The sequence below is a fragment of the Chelonia mydas genome, chromosome 3 (assembly GCF_015237465.2).
Source record: "Chelonia mydas isolate rCheMyd1 chromosome 3, rCheMyd1.pri.v2, whole genome shotgun sequence".
In the NCBI taxonomy this organism is placed as follows: domain Eukaryota; kingdom Metazoa; phylum Chordata; order Testudines; family Cheloniidae; genus Chelonia; species Chelonia mydas.
In genome coordinates this window covers 7097265-7115629 of record NC_057851.1, presented here as the reverse complement: position 1 = coordinate 7115629, position 18365 = coordinate 7097265, and the positions used below count along the sequence as shown (strand labels likewise).

The 18365-nt window shown below is 44.6% G+C and overlaps 2 protein-coding genes across 22 annotated transcripts in view; one reads left to right on the top strand and one right to left on the bottom strand.

Annotated features, from left to right (window-relative positions):
- The window catches only part of HMBOX1 (homeobox containing 1), a 159619-nt gene extending 157455 nt beyond the window's left edge, over positions 1–2164 (bottom strand). For 7 of the 16 annotated variants that reach the window (XR_006289295.1, XM_027825688.3, XM_043542089.1 and 4 more), the window contains exon 1: positions 1842–2132. The gene's annotated coding sequence lies outside the window, so the exon portion shown is untranslated. Of the gene's footprint in view, positions 1–1841 lie in introns of all 16 variants that reach the window. The other 9 variants (XR_006289292.1, XM_043542090.1, XM_027825686.3 and 6 more) reach the window with 5 other exon arrangements.
- A 133-nt stretch (positions 2165–2297) lies between these two features.
- The window catches only part of INTS9 (integrator complex subunit 9), an 80751-nt gene continuing 64683 nt past the window's right edge, over positions 2298–18365 (top strand). The window contains exons 1-3 of one of the 6 annotated variants that reach the window (XM_007063249.4): positions 2298–2467; positions 10707–10834; positions 15199–15259. In XM_007063249.4, the coding sequence (XP_007063311.3) occupies positions 2321–2467; positions 10707–10834; positions 15199–15259 (336 nt within the window). In that variant the 5' untranslated portion in view covers positions 2298–2320. Of the gene's footprint in view, positions 2794–3093; positions 3114–9540; positions 9630–10706; positions 10835–15198; positions 15260–18365 lie in introns of those variants that run through there. The other 5 variants (XM_043542081.1, XM_043542083.1, XM_043542084.1 and 2 more) reach the window with 5 other exon arrangements.

Genomic DNA, 18365 nt, shown 5'->3' with positions numbered 1-18365 from the left:
CCACCTGCCTCTGTGCTGCCAGTGTCACTTGAACTCCAGAATAAACCGAGTACATAGGACTTCACATACAAAGAAGTGGCAACGCTCATCATACTTCCTCTTTCCCTCCCACCCCAAAAGGCATCCTTTCCTTCCCCTATTTGAAGGGGGTGGGGGAAATAAGACATACGATCAAAAGATTTTTCAGAGCTAATGAAAAAATTGTTTCCAAAGAAAGTACCCTGCAGATACATTTAGAGGCACTTTTAACCACCCCTTCCCACCACCCAAAACTGAGAAGCAAGAGCCCAACTCAGGCCATCTTGCTGTATGTATATTTACACCTAAAAAAAATGGGCAGGATGGTTTTCTTTGAACTCCACAGCAAAGCAAAAACTAACACAAAATGTACCAGCCTAGCGGAATTCCCTGCCGCCTTTTCCAGCCTCACTCTTTTTTAGGCAGTTTTGGGGCCACACACGGGCATTCAAAGGAATGTCCCAGGTACAAATATAAAAGCAATTTTAACACCCTCCCTCCAGCTCAAAATCTGAGCCTCTTAAAAGTAAAAACAAAACGAACACCCCACCCATGCTCTTCTCCCATACATTCAAGGAGACACCTTCCTATGTTTCCTCCCTGCCCTCCAGTGTTAAACACATCAGCTACAACATCCCTTTAGGGTTCTCACCTGTCTCTTCCTCATCATGCATGCTCTCTCCTCTGTATCAAGCAGATTTGTTTTGGAAGCAAGCTCTCACTAGCGTCTTGGACATACAACCATAAAAGCACTGTACCATCCCCCCTACACCCACCCACACCAACCTACCAACACAGAATCTCTCCTCTTGACAAGGACCCTCCCTCTCCCAAGTGATTTCACAGACACATTATTTGCTTCAAAGGTATCTTCCCTATCCTCCTCCCCATAGGCCAGTATAAAATTCCCTGGCGAGAAACAACCACCTCCTCTTCTTTCCCCATAATTCATACCACACACATTTTGTGTCTCAAGAACATAATCTAAGTTTTAATAGCGTGCCCATCACCGTAGTATCCCAACACCGGACAAGGCGCCTCCCTTCTTCTCTAATCCCCCTCTAACCAGCCCTATGTTCAACTCCCCTGCAAAACTACAACAGCCCGCAGAATACCCCAACACACCCCAGCCCACTGGCAGCAGCAGCTGTCCCCATCCTCCTCCTCTTTACCTGTCCCCTATTTCAGGCAGTGCAAGTGGCCACACAAACCTCAGACACCCCAAACCCACCAGAACCAAGTCTAACCTGGTGCGAGTCCCCCTCCTCAGACACACCATTGCTCTCACACAGTTTTGTGCTTCAAGCAAAGAAGGAGCCACCATCCCTCCTCATCCCAGCGTCAAACTCCTCAGCAAAACCCAACCCAGCCTAAGGGGATTCCTTCCCCTCACCACCCATCTACTCTCCCCCGCCCCCCCCCCGAAAAAAATTAATGTCACTCGCAGCTTGTATGTCAAGAAAAGAAAGAAGCCCACCCCTGCCCTTAACAAAACCACAGTGTTAAATTCCCCCAGCAAAAAAACAGTCCTGTCTAGGGGGCACCTCCCTGCCCCCACTTCAAGGATACAAGGAGCCACCCAGATCCCTTGTATTAAACTCTCTCAACAAAATCCGGCACAAGCTAACGGGACCTCCCCTTCCACTACCCCCAAGCCCAGCACAGGGCAAGGGGACTCCCCCACCCCCGAACCCACCTCACCCAACCTCTGCTCCAGGAAGCTCCCCCTACCCCAGGGTTCAACTCCCCCAGCCAGACCCAGCACAAGCTCAGGGGACCCGCCCCCCGAAAGCAGCACGATCCCCCCGCCCAGTAACACTCACCTCTGGATCTGGTCACTTCTCCACCTCACCATTTAACAGCACCGGGGGGGGGGGGATCCCCAGTCCCAGTGTGAGGGGGAGAATAATGGGGGTGCAGAGGGAGGAGAGCAGTGGGGGGTGAAAATCCCGCAGCTTCCGATGCCCCCGCCCCGACTCCCCCAAGAGAAATTCCCCCCTCCCCCCTGCTTTTTTTTTTTTTTTTTTTTTTTTTTTTTTTTTTGGCTCAATCACACCAGCCTGACTGTCTTTGTCTGTCGGGCAAGCGCCATGTTGATATCAACATCCAAGCTCCCACCTGCCGCCGCTGTGAGACCCTGGGACTTGTAGTTCCCCCCTCCCCTGGGCGAAGGGGAGAGCCGAGGCCCGAGGACTACAACTCCCAGCATGCCCCCCCGGAAAGGCACGCCAACGGAGACCGGGGCTCAGGCTAGGAGGGGACTACAACTCCCAGGATGCCCCGGGGGAAGAAGAGGCTGGGCATGACTTCATTCTGGGCAGGAGAAGGAGGGGGAGCGGGGAGAGGGAAGGGGACTACAAGTCCCATGATGCTCTGGGCGGCAGAGGCTGGGCAGGAAGCGGGAGGATGGTTACGGTCAATAGCGCCGGCTGGGGAAAGCATGAAGCTGGTGAGTCTGTACAGTCAGCGTCTGTCGGTGGGGCTGGGGGGAAGGATTCCCCCGTGGTTCAGGCCTGGCTACCTCTGGGGGCCTCAGAGTGTTTACTGAGCGTCAGGGGGTTAACCCTCAGCCCTGCCCCTGACGCTCAGTAGGTGGGGAAACTGAGGCCCTGCGAGGGGCAGGGCAGGGCTGGGCTCAGCGCTGGGGGACGCTTTTTGTCGTCTGTCTCTGGGGGGAGCATGCAAACATTGAGCCAGGTCCTGCAGCACATGGGAAGGCAAAGCACCCTGCCATGCAGAGCTGCAGCCGAGAGTCCAGACTCTCTGCTTCGGAAGGTGACTAGAGGCTCCCTGTGAAAGGCTGGCATAGCTGCAGTGGAGGGCAGGAAGGGGCTGATGTTGATGGTAGAGTAGGGGACGCTTCTGAAGGGGTGTCACACAGGCAAAGGCCTCTCTTTGCATGTCACAACGAGTGGCCCACCCTGATAATCCTCACACAGTGCAATTCCTTGTCTGAAAGTTGGAAAAGCTGAGTCACCTCCAGGACGTCCGAACCCAAATTCTGAGTTCTTTAACTTGGAGCGATACGGTCCTTAAAAGTGGAGCTCTCTGAAAATACTTTGATTTACTTTGAAGAAGGCTTTTCCATAGGGAAGGTGTGTATAGTAATAGAGCACAAGCTTGTGGGGTGGAGCTCCTGAGTTCTGTCTCCATCTCTGGCTTGTTTTGTGATTTTGGGCAAATCACTTACCTTCCCTATGGCTTAACTTCCCTCTGTAAAATGCGGTTAATAGGTAGGTAGCTTAAGGTTCTGATCCTACAAACAGTTACATATGCATTTACTTGGCACTGCCTCTGTGCAGAGGCCTGGACTTGATGACTTCTTCTCGAGGCTCTTGCAGCCCTACACTTCTGTGATTCAATGTGCTTAACTTTATGTGAGTAATCCCAATACTCATGTAAACTTAAGCACATGCGTAAGCGTTTGTAGGAGTGGGGCATGATAGGAAGGATATGAAATCTAAGTGTTTGCAAAATGCACTGAAATCCTTAGTTTGTATGTGCATAGTGCTTTTCACCTAACTTACTTTAGTGAGCTACCATGTACTGAGCTGAAAGAACAATTTTGTGCTAAGAAACAAAGACTCCATTGTTGGGGGGAGGGCAAATGGGCTGAAATGAGTATAAAATATTTGGAGGCCAAGGTGGTAGCTGCAGGTCCTAGCCTTGTCTTGGGTCACAAGGGAAATCTAGGGTTTTTGGCAATTTCATCCTGGTCCTCCATTTATTTGTTTTAAATTTGGAAGAACAAGACCAAAAACAATAGGCACCAGTTCCAAGCAGTGGACTTCTGCTCCATAGCCTAGTGAAGACAATGGAAAGATGGCCACTGATTTTAATGTGCTTTCATTCAGGCTCTTGCTGCCGCTGACCATTATAAAGGCAAATCCAACAGCAAACTCCACCATATATTACACATACACTGCCCATAATGAGCATGTAACTATAACATTAGAGCACTGCTGCACAACCTGCCCTCGTTTCTGTGTGGAACTTAAAACGCTGGGTTTTAACCTACAAGTCCCTGAATGGCTTGGGGCCTGGTTACCTGAGAGATTGCCTCTCTCCCACGCCAAGCAGCCACATGTGAAGTCAGCAGAGGCACTCTTACTCGCGATCCTTCAACATAAATAAGTAGGGACCTAACAAATTCATGGTCCACTTTGGTCAATTTCAGAGCCATAGGATTTAAAAAATTGTACATTTAATGATTTCAGATATTTAAATCTGCAATTTCACATTGTTGTAACTGTAGGGCTCCTGACCCAAAAGCAGGTTGTGGGGAGGGGGGATCACAAGGTTATTGTAGCCGGGTCATAGTATTGCCATCCTTATTCCTGTGCTGTTGCTGGAGGGGCGCTGCCTTCAGAGCTGGGCGCCTAGCCAGCAGCTGTCACTCTCCGGCCATCCGGCTCTAAAGGCAGCACAGAAGTAAGGGTGGCAATACCAAGACCCCCTTACAATAACCTTACAAACCCCTTTTGGGTCGGGACCCCCAGTTTGAGAACTGCTGGTCTCCCCTGTGAAATATGTATAGTATAGGGTAAAAATACACACAAGACCAGATTTCACAGCGGAGACCAGGTTTCACGGTCCATGGCACTTTTTTCACGGCCGTGAATTTGTTAGGGCCCTATAAATAATACAGTGGAGCATCCTCTGTGAGGAGTCCTTGGATTTGGAACTTGCTCCTTGCCTTGATCTGCCAGAGTCCAGATGTGTTAACTTTCCAGCTGCTTTTCAAAGCCTGTCTCTTTCTTTCTTCTCTAAAGTTGTTGAAAAGATCATGGGCTGAGGTTGATATATTTATGGACAGACTTTGGTTCATGTGTTATGACCTTTAATTAATGGAACAGACACCGAGAGCACTTGGGGTGCCTGTAGTTGTATTTTTAGAAAACTGAAGAAAAGATAAATAGCAAACTAGACCCACCAGTTGGACAGGCCAAAGAACACAACATTTGGGATACGTTGCAGGTCTGTTTTAATGAGCTTTAAGCAATAATAACTGTTTGTTTGAATTTCAATACAGTACAACTTAAACTATTTGAAAGTCATACAGGACATTGAATAAGTCATAAAGGGAAAAAATGGGGTGGGTTGTTTTCCATGGATCCAAGAGATTTCAGGGACATCATCATGTTCCTATTATGCCTCTGGTGTTTAGGGCAGTGACAAAGCTCCTCCACTCCTGTCTGTTTCTGGCAGGTCTTTCAATGGTTCCCCAGCTGTGCCCCAGGTTTTTCAGCTCGGCTTCCACAGCTCTTCGCCATGTTGTTTTGAGGCGGCCTCGTTTTCGCTTGTCTTCAGGTGTCCATCTTATTGCTACTCTGGTGATAGAATCAGTTTCCATCCGAAGCACGTGACCGATCCATTTCCAGCACCTCCTGGCAATGATGGTGCTCAGATCCTCTTGGCTGCACTGTGTCAATAGATCTTGGTTTGAGATTGTTCTGGGCCAAAATATACAGAGGATTTTTCTGAGGCAGGTTGTATGGAATGAAGACAGTTTGAATGTGTCATATTTTCTCATTCCCCAGCATTCTGCGCTATAAAATAGTGTTGAAAGTACGCAGCTCTGATAAATCTTGAGTTTGGTTTTGGTGTTGTGTTTTGATGATTTCCAGATTGTATTTAAGCTCCTGAAGGTGCTCCTGGCTTTATTGATTTTGTTCCGGATGTCCTGGCTTATTCCACCATCCTGGCTGATGGTACTGCCCAAGTATGTGAATGTTTCTACATTGGTGAGAACATAATCCTCTATCCGTACTGGTGATGTTGAGACAATATTAAAGGTCATATCATCTCTTTTATTGCGATTGATTTTCAGTCCAATTTGCTGGCTGTGAATGCATTGAGTCGAGTTGTTTTTTCTTGTATTTGGTGTTGGGTATGTGATAGGAGAGCGACATCTGCAAAGTCCAGGTCTTCAAGGGACGAGAAGAGTGTCCATTTAATGCCTCTTGGCACGTCTTCTGTTGTACACTGCGTTACCCAGTCGATGGCAATGTTGAAGAGGATTGCAGACATGACACACTCCTGACGTACTCCTCTTTTGACTTCAAAACTGAACTTGCTGTGATCAACACTGCATGTAAAGTTGAAAGAGAAGCTTTTGATCACGTTGATGATATGGAAAGGAATGTCATATGCCCGCAGAATGCGCCATAGTCTGGTCTTGTGAATGCTATCCAAAGCCTTCTCAAAGTCTATGAAATATATGTAGAGTTGCCATTGCGATTCTAAGCACTGTTCTGTTATGTTTCGTAGAATGAAGATGTGGTCTGTGCATCCATGCCCTTTCCGAAAACCAGCTTGCTCTTTTCTGAGAACGCTATCAACTGCCTCTGATATACGCTGGACTATGATCTTACACAGTACACCTCTACCCCGATATAACACGACCCAGTATAATACGAATTTGGATATAACGCGGTAAAGCAGCACTCTGGGGCTGGGGGGGCTGCGCGCTCCAGTGGATCAAAGCAAGTTCAATATAACGCAGTTTCACCTATAACACGGTAACATTTTTTGGCTCCGGAGGACAGCATTATATCGGGGTAGAGGTGTACTTTGCTTGGCACAGATAAAAGTGTGATACCATGCCAGTTATTACAATCACTGAGAGTTCCTTTCTTCGGTATTTTCACTATAACCCCCATTAGTCCACTCATATGGCATTTTTTCCCTTTCCCAGACTGATGTATACAGAGGGGCCAGGATAGATGCTGCTAATTTAGGATTTACCTTGAACAATTCTGCATTCAAGTTATCCTTGCCAGGAGCTTTCCCATTTTTTAAGGATTTGATGGCTTCAGTGATCTCTTCCTTAGTTGGCGTGTCTGTATTGATATCAACATCTTCTTCTACCGCCTGGATGTTTGCTTCCTCTTTAGGTGGCTCCCTGTTCAGCAATTCTTTGAAATGCTCTGTCCAGCGCATTTCTTGTTCTTTTTCAGTTGTTAGTAGGTGTCCTTGTTTGTTCCTGATTAGAGTGTTTGGTGGTGTCTGCCATTTACCACTGATAAGCCACATCATTTTGTAGACGGTTCCTTGTTCACCACAAGCAGCTGCATCCTCTTCTTGTGTAGCCAGATTATCAATATAATGCGGTTTGTCCGCTCTCACAAGGTGTTTGTCCTCCCGGTGTGCCTTGTTGTGCTGCTCATGGTATTTGTCCTTTAGCTTCTGGGATTTTGTGTCTAAAACTTTTTTTCTTCGGGGTTTGTCTGGTTTCTATGGCGTTCCATGTGCTGGGTGTAATTCACTCCTTCCTTCTCCTCTGCCTGTAGCCTAGACAGGCTTCACTGCTCTGTTTATAAATTGCTGTTACTTTGTCCCACTTCTTGTTTGATCTCCTCATCTGCATTCCCCTCCTCTCCATCAAGGTCTGCAAGTGCTTGAAACCTGTTCTTTAACTGCAGAGCAAAGGCTTTCTGTGTTTCAAGGGACTTTAGCTTGTCAATATCATAATGTCTATGTCCCTTGTTTGGTGGACCCACACTTCTCAGTTTTACCTTGATGGAGTCTGTCACAAGGTGGTGGTCACTGCCAACATGGGCACCCCTTCTCACTTTCACATCTGTCAGTGAGCGTCGCCATTTGCCATTGATCATGATATGATCAATCTGGTTCTTATCTCTGCCATTTGGAGAACACCATGTCAACTTGCGAATTTCACGATGTTCAGATAGGGTTCTGCCGATGAGTAGGTCATTGATATTACAGAAATCAACAAGCCTTTCTCCGTTCATAGTGCCACAGCCATGTCTTCCCATTGTCTGTCGTTTGTGTTGTCCTTACCGACCTTGGCATTCAGGTCTCCCATGACAATAATTAGGTCGTGGCGTGGTACTCTCTCTAACTCCGCCCGTAGTGTAAGGTAGAATTTGTCCTTTACTACTACTTCGCTGTCATTTGTCAGAGCATAACACTGAACACGGGTGATATTAGTATGTTTCCCTTTCAGTCTGGCTCTCATAAGTCTGCCGCTGATAGATTTCCATTCAAGCAGGGAATGCTCTACTCCCTTCTTCAAAAGGGTGGCAAGACCCTCATGGTGTTGTCCATCATCCCGTCCAGAAAACAGCAGAGTTTCTCCCAAGGCTGTTGTTAATCTTCCTGATCCCGTCCATCTGCTCTCGCTGACACCCAGGATGTGTAAGCTGTAGCATCTCATCTCTGCTGTGACCTGAGCTAGCTTCCCTGCTTCGTACATTGTCTGTACATTGCAAAAACCAAGTTTGGTTTTTGTGTTGGTGTTGAGCCAGGGTGGATTTGATTTAAATCAAATTGATTTAAATCACTAGTCAGGAAGACTCGATTTAATCATGGTTTTCTACATAAGAGTGCATTCTTGTTGGTTGTTATAACCTTAGTACATATTCTTAACAACTCCGAGATAGATGTAGGTTTCATTTTAGAAGGTACACACTATACATTTTTAAACAGTGATTTATTTTGAAAACTTTTCAGATTAGTTTTACAGCTATATCAGAAAATGAATGTTTGTTTGGTTATTTCATTTACCAAAGGTAATTGAAGCAGATATTTATGAAGTCATTGGGAGGTGAACTATCTCCAATTCAATAGGTTAATCATTAATATTTGGAGGATTTTCTTGCCATGCTGTATTAAGAGGAGAACATCACCAGACAGATATTTAAACTGTTTTATTTAACTAAAACAACAACGTTAAGTATTCTGGATTTTTTTCTTCAACAGCAAACATATAATATTTTAACAAAACAAGCATATGTCCCTCGCTTCTCACATTTATCTCCAGACTTCTTCTCTTTATCCAGATCTGTTCTGTCCCCAACAATCTTCTATTCTTTGAACTTTTTGAAACTTTGCACTTTTAGAGAGAGAGGTAAGGGATTTATTCTCTGTACACAAATTTGCAGCGGGACAATAGAGTTGAGGTCTGTTATTTCTCACCTCTCTCTATATATATATTTATTTATTTTAAAACATTTTTGCTGTTAAGAAGCATGTTACCTCTGGAGACACAAATCCACAGTTTGAGAACTGCAAAACTAAGCTTCTCTGATGGTATCTTCTAGACTGAGCACTGATATTGGGTAGATCGAAAGATTAACCTAAATAATCTATACAGAAGCCTGTGGAACCCCGTAAAATTGGGTCCCTAATCCATGAACTATTGGGACTCATTTACAAAACTTCTCTTAAACATTACATGAATATATTGTCTCATAATATAGAATTAGAATTTATAATCCCTATTCCATGATGAGATATCTTTGAGCTATAATGTATCTTAATTATAACTATCTTTAGGCTTTTTCCTCAAAAAGCATTTTATCAAAAAAATCCTTTTTAAATAAAAAAAAAATCAGTTTTTTTTTTTAAAGCATTGATTTTTATCTACCCTGTGTTGAGCACTTCAGGGACATAACCCTGTTCTGATACCAAGGGAGTTTTGAACACTGAAGGTTGTAGTGTACCCATTTAAAAATACTTAATTGCTGAATTTTTAATACCTTTGTTTAATTAGGGTCTACAGAAAATTGTCTGTTTTCCCACATCTCCTCCCACTTGCTGGATCTGTGGCAGCAGTTACATACGATTTCAGTCATACAAAGACTTATGTGAGTGCTTAATTTTACACCTGGGAGGAGCTCTATTGACTTAATGGACATTATTCCCATATATTCACGATAAGCCCCAAAACCGCAAGGACTTCTCTTAAAGCTGTGCTGACAGAAAGCAGAATTTAAAGAGATGCTGTTGAATAACTTAGGTTTTGCAATTTAAAATTAAAACTTGAGCAATTACAAATCTAATAAGGAAAATGTCTCCCTGATTTTTCAAATTTAATTAAAAACAGCTTCTTTAGGGGTGGATGTAAACATTCTCCTCAGGAGTTTTAACCCAAACATTGTGGGCCTGTGCTAATGTGTGGGATCGGTGCTAGAAAGTAAAATTGACTAATCTACCTTATTCACTAAAGAGAGTAAAATGAAATAAATGATCACAAAATAAACGTGGCTTTTAAAATCAGTTTTTAATCAATTTAGTGTTTTAAATGTCTGTGAAGAGCTTTGAATATATAAAGTGACTATGGTCATACTTAGTATTTAAATTGTGCAGCAAGAGAGGCTAAGCTACCAGAAGCGATGTCTTTGAGATGTAAAAACAAAATCTTGACCACTTGAGGTCATTACAGATCCCAAGTAGGAGAGCAGAGGCCCACATGTCCTGGCCGCATTCTAGTTTGAGCAATTATATTACCCCTCCGGTTTCAATCATATGCAATATTCTTCACTTCATGGCTTATACTGTTCCACAGTGTTGCTATGCATTTTCAAATATTTGCCACTTTCCGAACCAGAGGTGCCTGCTTCTCAGTTGAGACTGAAGTCACCTCTCTGATATGTAATTTATATCTTAGCTTGTTAAGTTTGCAAAGCATTTAGGGCTCTTCATGATCGAGGAGGTTATATAAATGTAACTTGTGCTGGTGTCTTTGTTCAGAAGCAGGTGGCACACTCAGAGCTGCGGCTTATGCAGGCTGCATTTGTACAACTTTTCCCTTGCAGGGTTGTTTGCCAAGAAGCTTAGGCTGCTGCCATTTTTTAAAAAATAATAAATGACAATTTTTTGACCTTTTCAGCTTGTGCTTTGTTATAGTTGATTCTTCATTAATTCTAGTTTTCTTCTTTCAGTACTGCTTGTCGGGGCATCCAACCTTGCCATGCAATGTGCTCAAGTTCAAATCTACCACCATCATGTTAGACTGTGGACTGGATATGACCTCTACCCTCAATTTCCTCCCGCTGCCACTGGTTCAGAGGTATGGTCAGTTTGCAGCCTGAAAGCACTCTAGCCCAGCTCTTCCCAGGCTGCACTTGGAGTGCTTTTCTTAAAATGGCACCTGAAGCGAGAGAGGGTACAAATGAGCAGTATCGTCTGATATCATATATAGACCTGCTCACTTAAAAGTTCCCTTTATCAAAATAATGTCCCTTGGCTCAGTAGACAGAAGACATTTTATCAATTTATTGATTGGCTTTTCCAGATAATTTATTCTGAGCTTCAGTAAAGTATTGCTGCAGCTGCTGAGTGCAAGTGAGGTCGCATATCTGTCATCTTTCTGGCTTCTTCATGCAAGATGAGATAAATGGGTAACTGATCTGGAGTGCATGGAATCCCAGCAAACGCTGTTTAACCACCTTCTTCTCCAGCTCTTCTTCAGAGTCTGAACTAATGCAAATAAAAATAACACTGATTGCTTTTCACCTGTAGATCTGAAAGCATAAGCATTATTATCCTAATTTTTTAACAGGTGGGGATAGAAATGGATTAACGATGAGGTAATGTGACTTGTCCAGAATCCCACAGCGAGTGATCAGTGGAGCCGAAAACATAATTTAGCTCTCCAGACTCCCACTTCTGTGCTCTACCCACTGACTAGACCATGCTTCCTCGTGGTATAAGTGGTATAGGCCCTTTGCTGTGGTGGCTTACTTCTTACGTAAGGTTGAAGAAGTTGCCAAAATGGCAGGTGGGGAGGAAAGGGATATGTTTAATTCTACGGTGACTAGAGGCTAATAAGAGTTTTAATTAAAATTATATAGGCCCTTTCAAATGCCTTGGCCCACAACCTTAGTTGCTGTGGCAGGTGGATGCTGTAGTTTTGACTCTGGTCTAATGCACTGCGGGGTCCGGGTGCTGGACTGGAGGTGATCATGCGGGTGTGAGAGCAGTCTTATTGATTAAATGGAGTAGAACAATTGCCCAATGTGCCTTCCTGGAGGGGGAAAATAGACCCACATAAGCATCATTCTGCCAGGGCCTGCAGCTCAAGCTCTGCTTTATTGAAGGCAATTGATATGAACTAAAAGAATCAGCCTGGATACCTGATCTTTGTCCAGCACCAAAATGAGATGAGAGCTATCGACATACCATGCAGAGGGCCACAATTAGATTTTTTTTTTTTAAAAAAGGATCCATGAAATCTGAGGACTCCAGGTCCACAGCTGCTTTCCAAAAACTTCCCCAAAACAGAAAACTTAGAGCAGTAATTGACAACATTATCTGTGCCAAGAAGTAACTTCTTCCGCAAAGGCCTAACAGTTGCTTTAGGAGTGCTGGCATCAGTGCTCCTTGTGGCAATCCAATAGCAGATCCAGTGCCTCCTTGTTTGATTTAACCTGTCATGAGTGACTACATTGCAGGCCATAGCCCCAAATTCCCCAAGAATCTCCAGAACTTCTGAACAAAACTGACTCAATTTCAGAAAGAAAGATGTCAGATTTGACCCTCTTCTGACCCAACAGAACCAACTAATCGGATCCAGAGACAGTCTTGTCTGTAAGGTGATTGAAAAGCCCTTGCAGCAAGAAATGTACCAAGCATGTACCTTTGCAGGGCTTGGCCAGCTTTGGGGAGATAACTAATCTCCTCAGCACTCTGTGAAAGGGATGAGTTGTGGCCGTGAAAGTCAGGCTTTTGAGAGGGGCTGGATCTGAGGAGTCCTGTTCTATCTATGGTATTTATAGAATCCTAGTTACCATAGTATCTGAGCACCTCCCAGTTTTTAATATATTTATCATCACAACATCCCTGTGAGGTAGGGCAGGGTTATTACCTGTAAAATGAGGATGGGGAACTGAGGTACAAAAGGTACAGCTATGTTGAAGTCGGGGGGTGGGGGGAGCAAATGGCAGCTCATGTAGCTGTACCCTTGTTAGCTGTACTCTAGCTAGCTTGCTAAAAATAGAAGTGAACTTGAACCCAGATTTCCCAAGTTCTAGGTTTGTGCCCCAATGACTGGACCATCTTTCCTCTTTGCCTTGGACTCTGCTAAAATGAGGCATGCCTCATACCTTTGCTTTAGACTTCCAATGAGGGAAGCCCTGTCTTGTTTCGCCTTGTTTCTTCACACTTTTCTGTTCTATCACAAAGCTATTTAGACTCCATCTGGTCCTGCAAAAGCCTTCCCTGCTCTCGGCAGCCTGATACACCACGATTCATGCACAAAGCATGCGTTTGATGAATTGGCCAAAGAATGTTCTTTTGTGCCATCTATACACTGGAAACAGGTGTATCAACTGAAGTTCTCTCTCTTACAACAAAGTCAAATGCAAAGAGATAAAAATGAACACACAGAAAGCACTTAACCTTTCCTTTCTAGCAGCGTGACACGCTTGCTCACTTTATTTATGTGACAGTTCTAACTAGTTTGGATTAATCAGTCACTCCATCACAATATCAAGAGTGGTGTAGGAGGGAATGTACTACTTTTTGGCTTCGAAGGAAGAGTCCTCTTTGCCCCATGTCTCTAAATACACTACCACTTAAACCCAAGACCCAGCTTTTAATTTTGTTACAAAAGCCAAATGTCTTGGTATCTTCTTTGACTCTAGACTCTCCGTCTCTTCTCTTGCTTGTTTAAATTTTTTTACCTATAGCATATCACGTACACTTGTTCTTGCTTCATTCCTGCCTTTCCCTTAGTTTTTTTAACCCCATCTCACCTTCTCAAAGTGAGCTTCTTTGAATCCCTGCATCTCCAGATTGCTATGTTATTCCAGGAAACGGACTCATTTCACCTCAGCGCACTCACTGGCTTCTTGTACATTTCCAAACTAATTCAACTTTGCCCTCCCAGTTTTCAAAATGGGATTGACTTCACCTGTCATCACCCTCTCATGCCACAGCTCTGATCTTATCTTATCCCCAGTCTTCATTCCTCCCGTCTTAATCTCCTCTGTGTCCCGTTCCCTGTGATGTTCCATAGTGGTGCTGGGGTCGATTGCACTTTTGCTTGTGCTTCTCTGCATAAGAACGGCCATACTGGATTAGACCAAAGGTCCATCTACCCCAGTATCCTGTCTTCCAACAGTGGCCAGTGCCAGGTACTTCAGAGGGAATGAACAGAACAGGTAATCATCAAGTGATTCATCCCCTGTCGCCCATTCCCAGCTTCTGGCAAACAGAGGCTAGGGACATCATTCTTGCCCATCCTGGACCTATCCTCCATGAATTTATCTAGTTCTTTTTTGAGCCTTGTTATAGTCTTGGCCTTCATAAAATCCTCTGGCAAGGAGTTCCACAGGTTGACTGTACATTGTGTGAAAAAAATACTTCCTTTTGTTTGTTTTTAAACCTGCTGCCTGTTAATTTCATGTGATGACCCCTAATTCTTGTGTTATAAGAAGTGGGAAATAACAATTCCTTATTTACTTTCTCCACACCAGTCATGATTTTATAGACCTCTATCATCTCCCCCCTTAGTCGTCTTTTTTCCAAGCTGAAAAGTCCCAGTCATATTAATCTCTCCTCATATGGCAGCTCTGTAAGCTTGGAACTCCTTTCTCCCTCTGAGACATTGAATCACTTCCTCTTTTGAGGTATTGAGCCCTTGCAGATCTCTCTGCAGTCAATGGAATTTGCAGGAGCTGCTCATCTCTCAGGATCTCTCCCAGAATCTGAAGTTAAGACAGCCCCAGTACCCTGTTGCTGCAATGCCCAGTCACAGGAGAGCTGAATAACCTTCCCTGTGTTTCTGAGTTTGTGTGAAAACCTTAAATCTGGGTAGACAAAAGTTTGCAGCTCAGTTACAGGCCCTCTGAAGATGTTACACTGGAGGTTTCGATAGTCTCTTAGCTATAGTAGCACAACAAGTGCTGCTCTAATGCTTCCTGCAAACACTTTGTTGGGATGTCATCCTCGAGGATTGTTTATCAGTCTTAAAGATAAAATCACACCCACAAGTGTAGCTTAGTAGTATCTGAGTTTCCAATCTGAAGCATGGGTTCAAATATCGGCAGGATTGACTCGCACCTTCTTGCTTCCGACACAGGGAAATGTGTTGCTATACATATGTATTTTGTGTGGATCTGTGGGTGAGCCCTAAAACCAGGTTTAATTTCTTTGTGGATATAAAGATCCTTTGGCACTCTCCCCTCCCTCCTCCCAGCCACAATGTGTGCCATAATTAGGATATTTTTTTAAAGTAATTCCTGTGAATACTTACACGATTTCATTGCATTTATCTATTTTATTGAACTTGTTAGTTCCTTAAGTAAGGGTTTGTCTATTTCCTGTACAGTACCAAGTGTGAGGTAAGTGCTTAACAAAAAAAATGAAGTGAATTATACCATTATTAATGATGACTTAATACTTAGCAAGTTTTTTTTTTTTCCCCTGCAGTCCCAGGCTGTCCAAACTCCCTGGCTGGGTTTTAAAAGATGGAAACACTTTCCTAGACAAGGTAACTTACGGAGCTTTTGAATTTCCTTGCCGGGCAAGAAGTCACCTGATGTGGCTGGAGCTGTACAACTGTAACGATATTTCTGTGCTGCTTCCTTGCATATATTTATGTGCATGTCATTAGCAAAACATTTTGTTGCAATATCTAAACAGTGGCTCTGTGGTTTCAGTCTTTAGAACGGTTTTTAAGGGTCATTGTAAAGTGCAGAAGTAGTGTGTGTGACAGTTTTTAATTTTCTCTTATTTTGTGGGGTTTCATATTTCAGACCTTGTCATTCTGTTGTGCCTGCTATCAGAGAACGTCAAAGCTCTTTACTAACACTAATGAATTAAGCCTCGTAACCCACTTGTGATGTAGATGAGTATTATTAACCCTGTTTTTAGACAGGGAACTAGAGAAGCTAAATGATTTGCCCATGGTCACATTGGAAGTCTGTGGCAGGGTAAAGACTAGAATCAAGGGGTGAAATCGTGGCTGTGTTGAAGTCCATGGGAGTTTGCCATTAAACTAAAGTGGGGCAGGATTTCACTCCTGAACTCCTAATTCCAAGGCCTGGAATTTACCTAATTTACCCTGACTCCACTTGAGAAACGTGATCTCTTTGCCTCTTGCATCCTTACCCAGTGCAAAAATTTCACAATCAGAACTCAGATCTGTTGATCTGAGGCATCACAGAATCCAGCTTACTCTCCCACAGCTGAAACAGGCATAAGCTTGTTTAATGTTTGTAAAACAGGCAGATGCAGCTCAAATACATATGGGCAACACTTTTAATTGTTCCTTTTTCTGACTTCCTGCATACCTTAAATCAGAACCTTAATAGTAGGCACGTAGAATTGCAGAGGTGCAAAAAGATTGATGGGCCTGATTTTCTTCTGTTTGAAGTCAATGGGAGCTGTGGATGCTCAGCCCCCGGGGCCGGCTCTGGGCACCAGCAAAACAAGCAGGTGCTTGGGGCGGCACGTTTCTAGGGGCGGCATTCCGGTGAAATGTGCCCCAGCTCGCCTTCGCCTGCTCCCCTGAGCGCGCGGCCGCCGCTCCGCTTCTTCCCCCTCCCTCCCAGGGGCGGCGGTGGTGGAGCAGAGGTGAGCTGGGGCGGGGAGCGGTTCCTCTATTTCCCCCCTCCCGTTACTTCCTGCGCTCACCCCACCCCTCGCTCACCTCCGCTCCGCCTGCTCCCCTGAACACGCTGCCTCTCCCTCGCCTGAGAGGGAGTGGGGAGAAGCGGAGCCGCGGCGTGTTCAGGGGAGCAGGCGGAGTGGAGGTGAGCTAGGGTGGGGGGTTGCGGGGGGAAGCTGCAGGAAGCAATGGGGGGGGGGTGCAGCATGCCCGGGGGAGGAGGCGGGGCCAGGGATTTGGGGAAGGGGTTGGGAAGGGGCGGAGTTGGGTCGGAGCCGGGGGTGGGAGGGCATGAAAAAAAAGGAGGGGGGGCGGCCAAAAATTTTTTTGCTTGGGGCGGCAAAAATCCTAGAGCTGGCCCTGTCAGCACCTCTGTAAATAAGAGCCTGAGGCCTGGTCTACACTGTTGGGGGAGATCAATCTAAGTTATGCAACTTCAGCTACGTGAATAACATAGCTGAAGTCGACATACTTAGACCTACTCACCACGGTGTCTTCACTGCGGTGAGTCAACTGCTGACGCTCCCCTGTCGACTCTGTCTGTGCCTCTCACGGTGGTGGAGTACAGGAGTTGACGGGAGACCGCTTGGGGGTCGATTTATTGCTTCTAGACTAGACATGATAAATTGACCCCCCCGCTGGATCGATCGCTGCCCGCCAATCCAGCGGGTAGTATAGACATACCCTAGAAGTAACTTGTGCACAATGAGTCGGGAGAACTGGGAGTAGACTCATTTCTCCTCATTTCTAACTGTGTGTCCTGGACCACACTGCCGTCCAGAACAAATGCCTGTCTGAATGTCTATCAGAACCAATTCCTCATGCATCTCTTCTTTACCATAGATACTGTATCTTGTCCAAAGAACCCACAGACCTGATATGACATCAGTGTCTTGTACAGTGTATGATTTGCTGTCGTTCCATTGGCATTGAATTTGTTCAAAAGATTCTTCAAACCAATGCAGTATGAGAGGGGGGTCACATTTTATTAATTCAAAGGCAGCATCTCCTACCCTTGCATTGACCACTGTAACTGCTTGGAATGACAAATACTCTTACTGATGCTGGAAAAGATGGAAGTGAGGGTCAAAGGAGGGTATTTTGTCATGTAAGGTGGACATATATACCCTCTTGCAGCATTATTCTGGATGCAGTTATAAAACCTATTTAAGTCCAGGAGAGACATTGAAATTCACCCTGATCTAGTTTTAATCATTCTTAACTCTCTCAAGATGAGGTGAGGAGACTTTTGCCATTAGATGTAATTGCTCATTTTTTATTAGTTTTCAAGTGCACCGTAACTATTAAGAATTAGAACTGAAGACTGAATCTCATTCCAAAGCTGGCTGAAACCGTTCGTTTTGGGACAATAAACAGAGGTGTTTTAAGAGGAGGTGGTTTGTGGGTGACTTGCAACTTGCAGGATGTTACTAGGATCAAGTTTGAGGTCACTTTTGTTTACCTTACACACACATAACCTTGATGCTTGTGACTTTTCATTTGGTTAAACTTTCAGATGTTGCTGTCTTGAACTGGTGGGGAGAGCAGGAAAAATAGATCAGTAGAGATCAAAGGGGATGAAATCTAACAGGAAATGCAACACAAAGCTTAGATCAAGCAAAGGTGTTGGATAAAATGCTTCAAACATATGAGCTAAAGGCCAGATCCTGTTTCCATTAATGCCAAATTTTCACTGACTAAATTGGGACCAGGTCTGGGGTCCAAATCTGTAAAATGTTTTAATGGGCCTGTAAGCTGGTAAGCAGCCTTTCCAGCCACACAAGGAAGAACAAATCCCAACAAGAAGTCACTTCACATCCTGTTCTTTGGGGCTTGCTTTATTTCCAAATGACAAAACTCAAAACCAGAGCAAATCTACTTGTACTGCTAGGAAATACCCACCCAAGGCATTTCCAGCTTCAGCTAGCTGAAAAGGAAGAGGACCCCCTGCTATGATAGCTTCCTTTGCACCACCTTTACTTCTCCT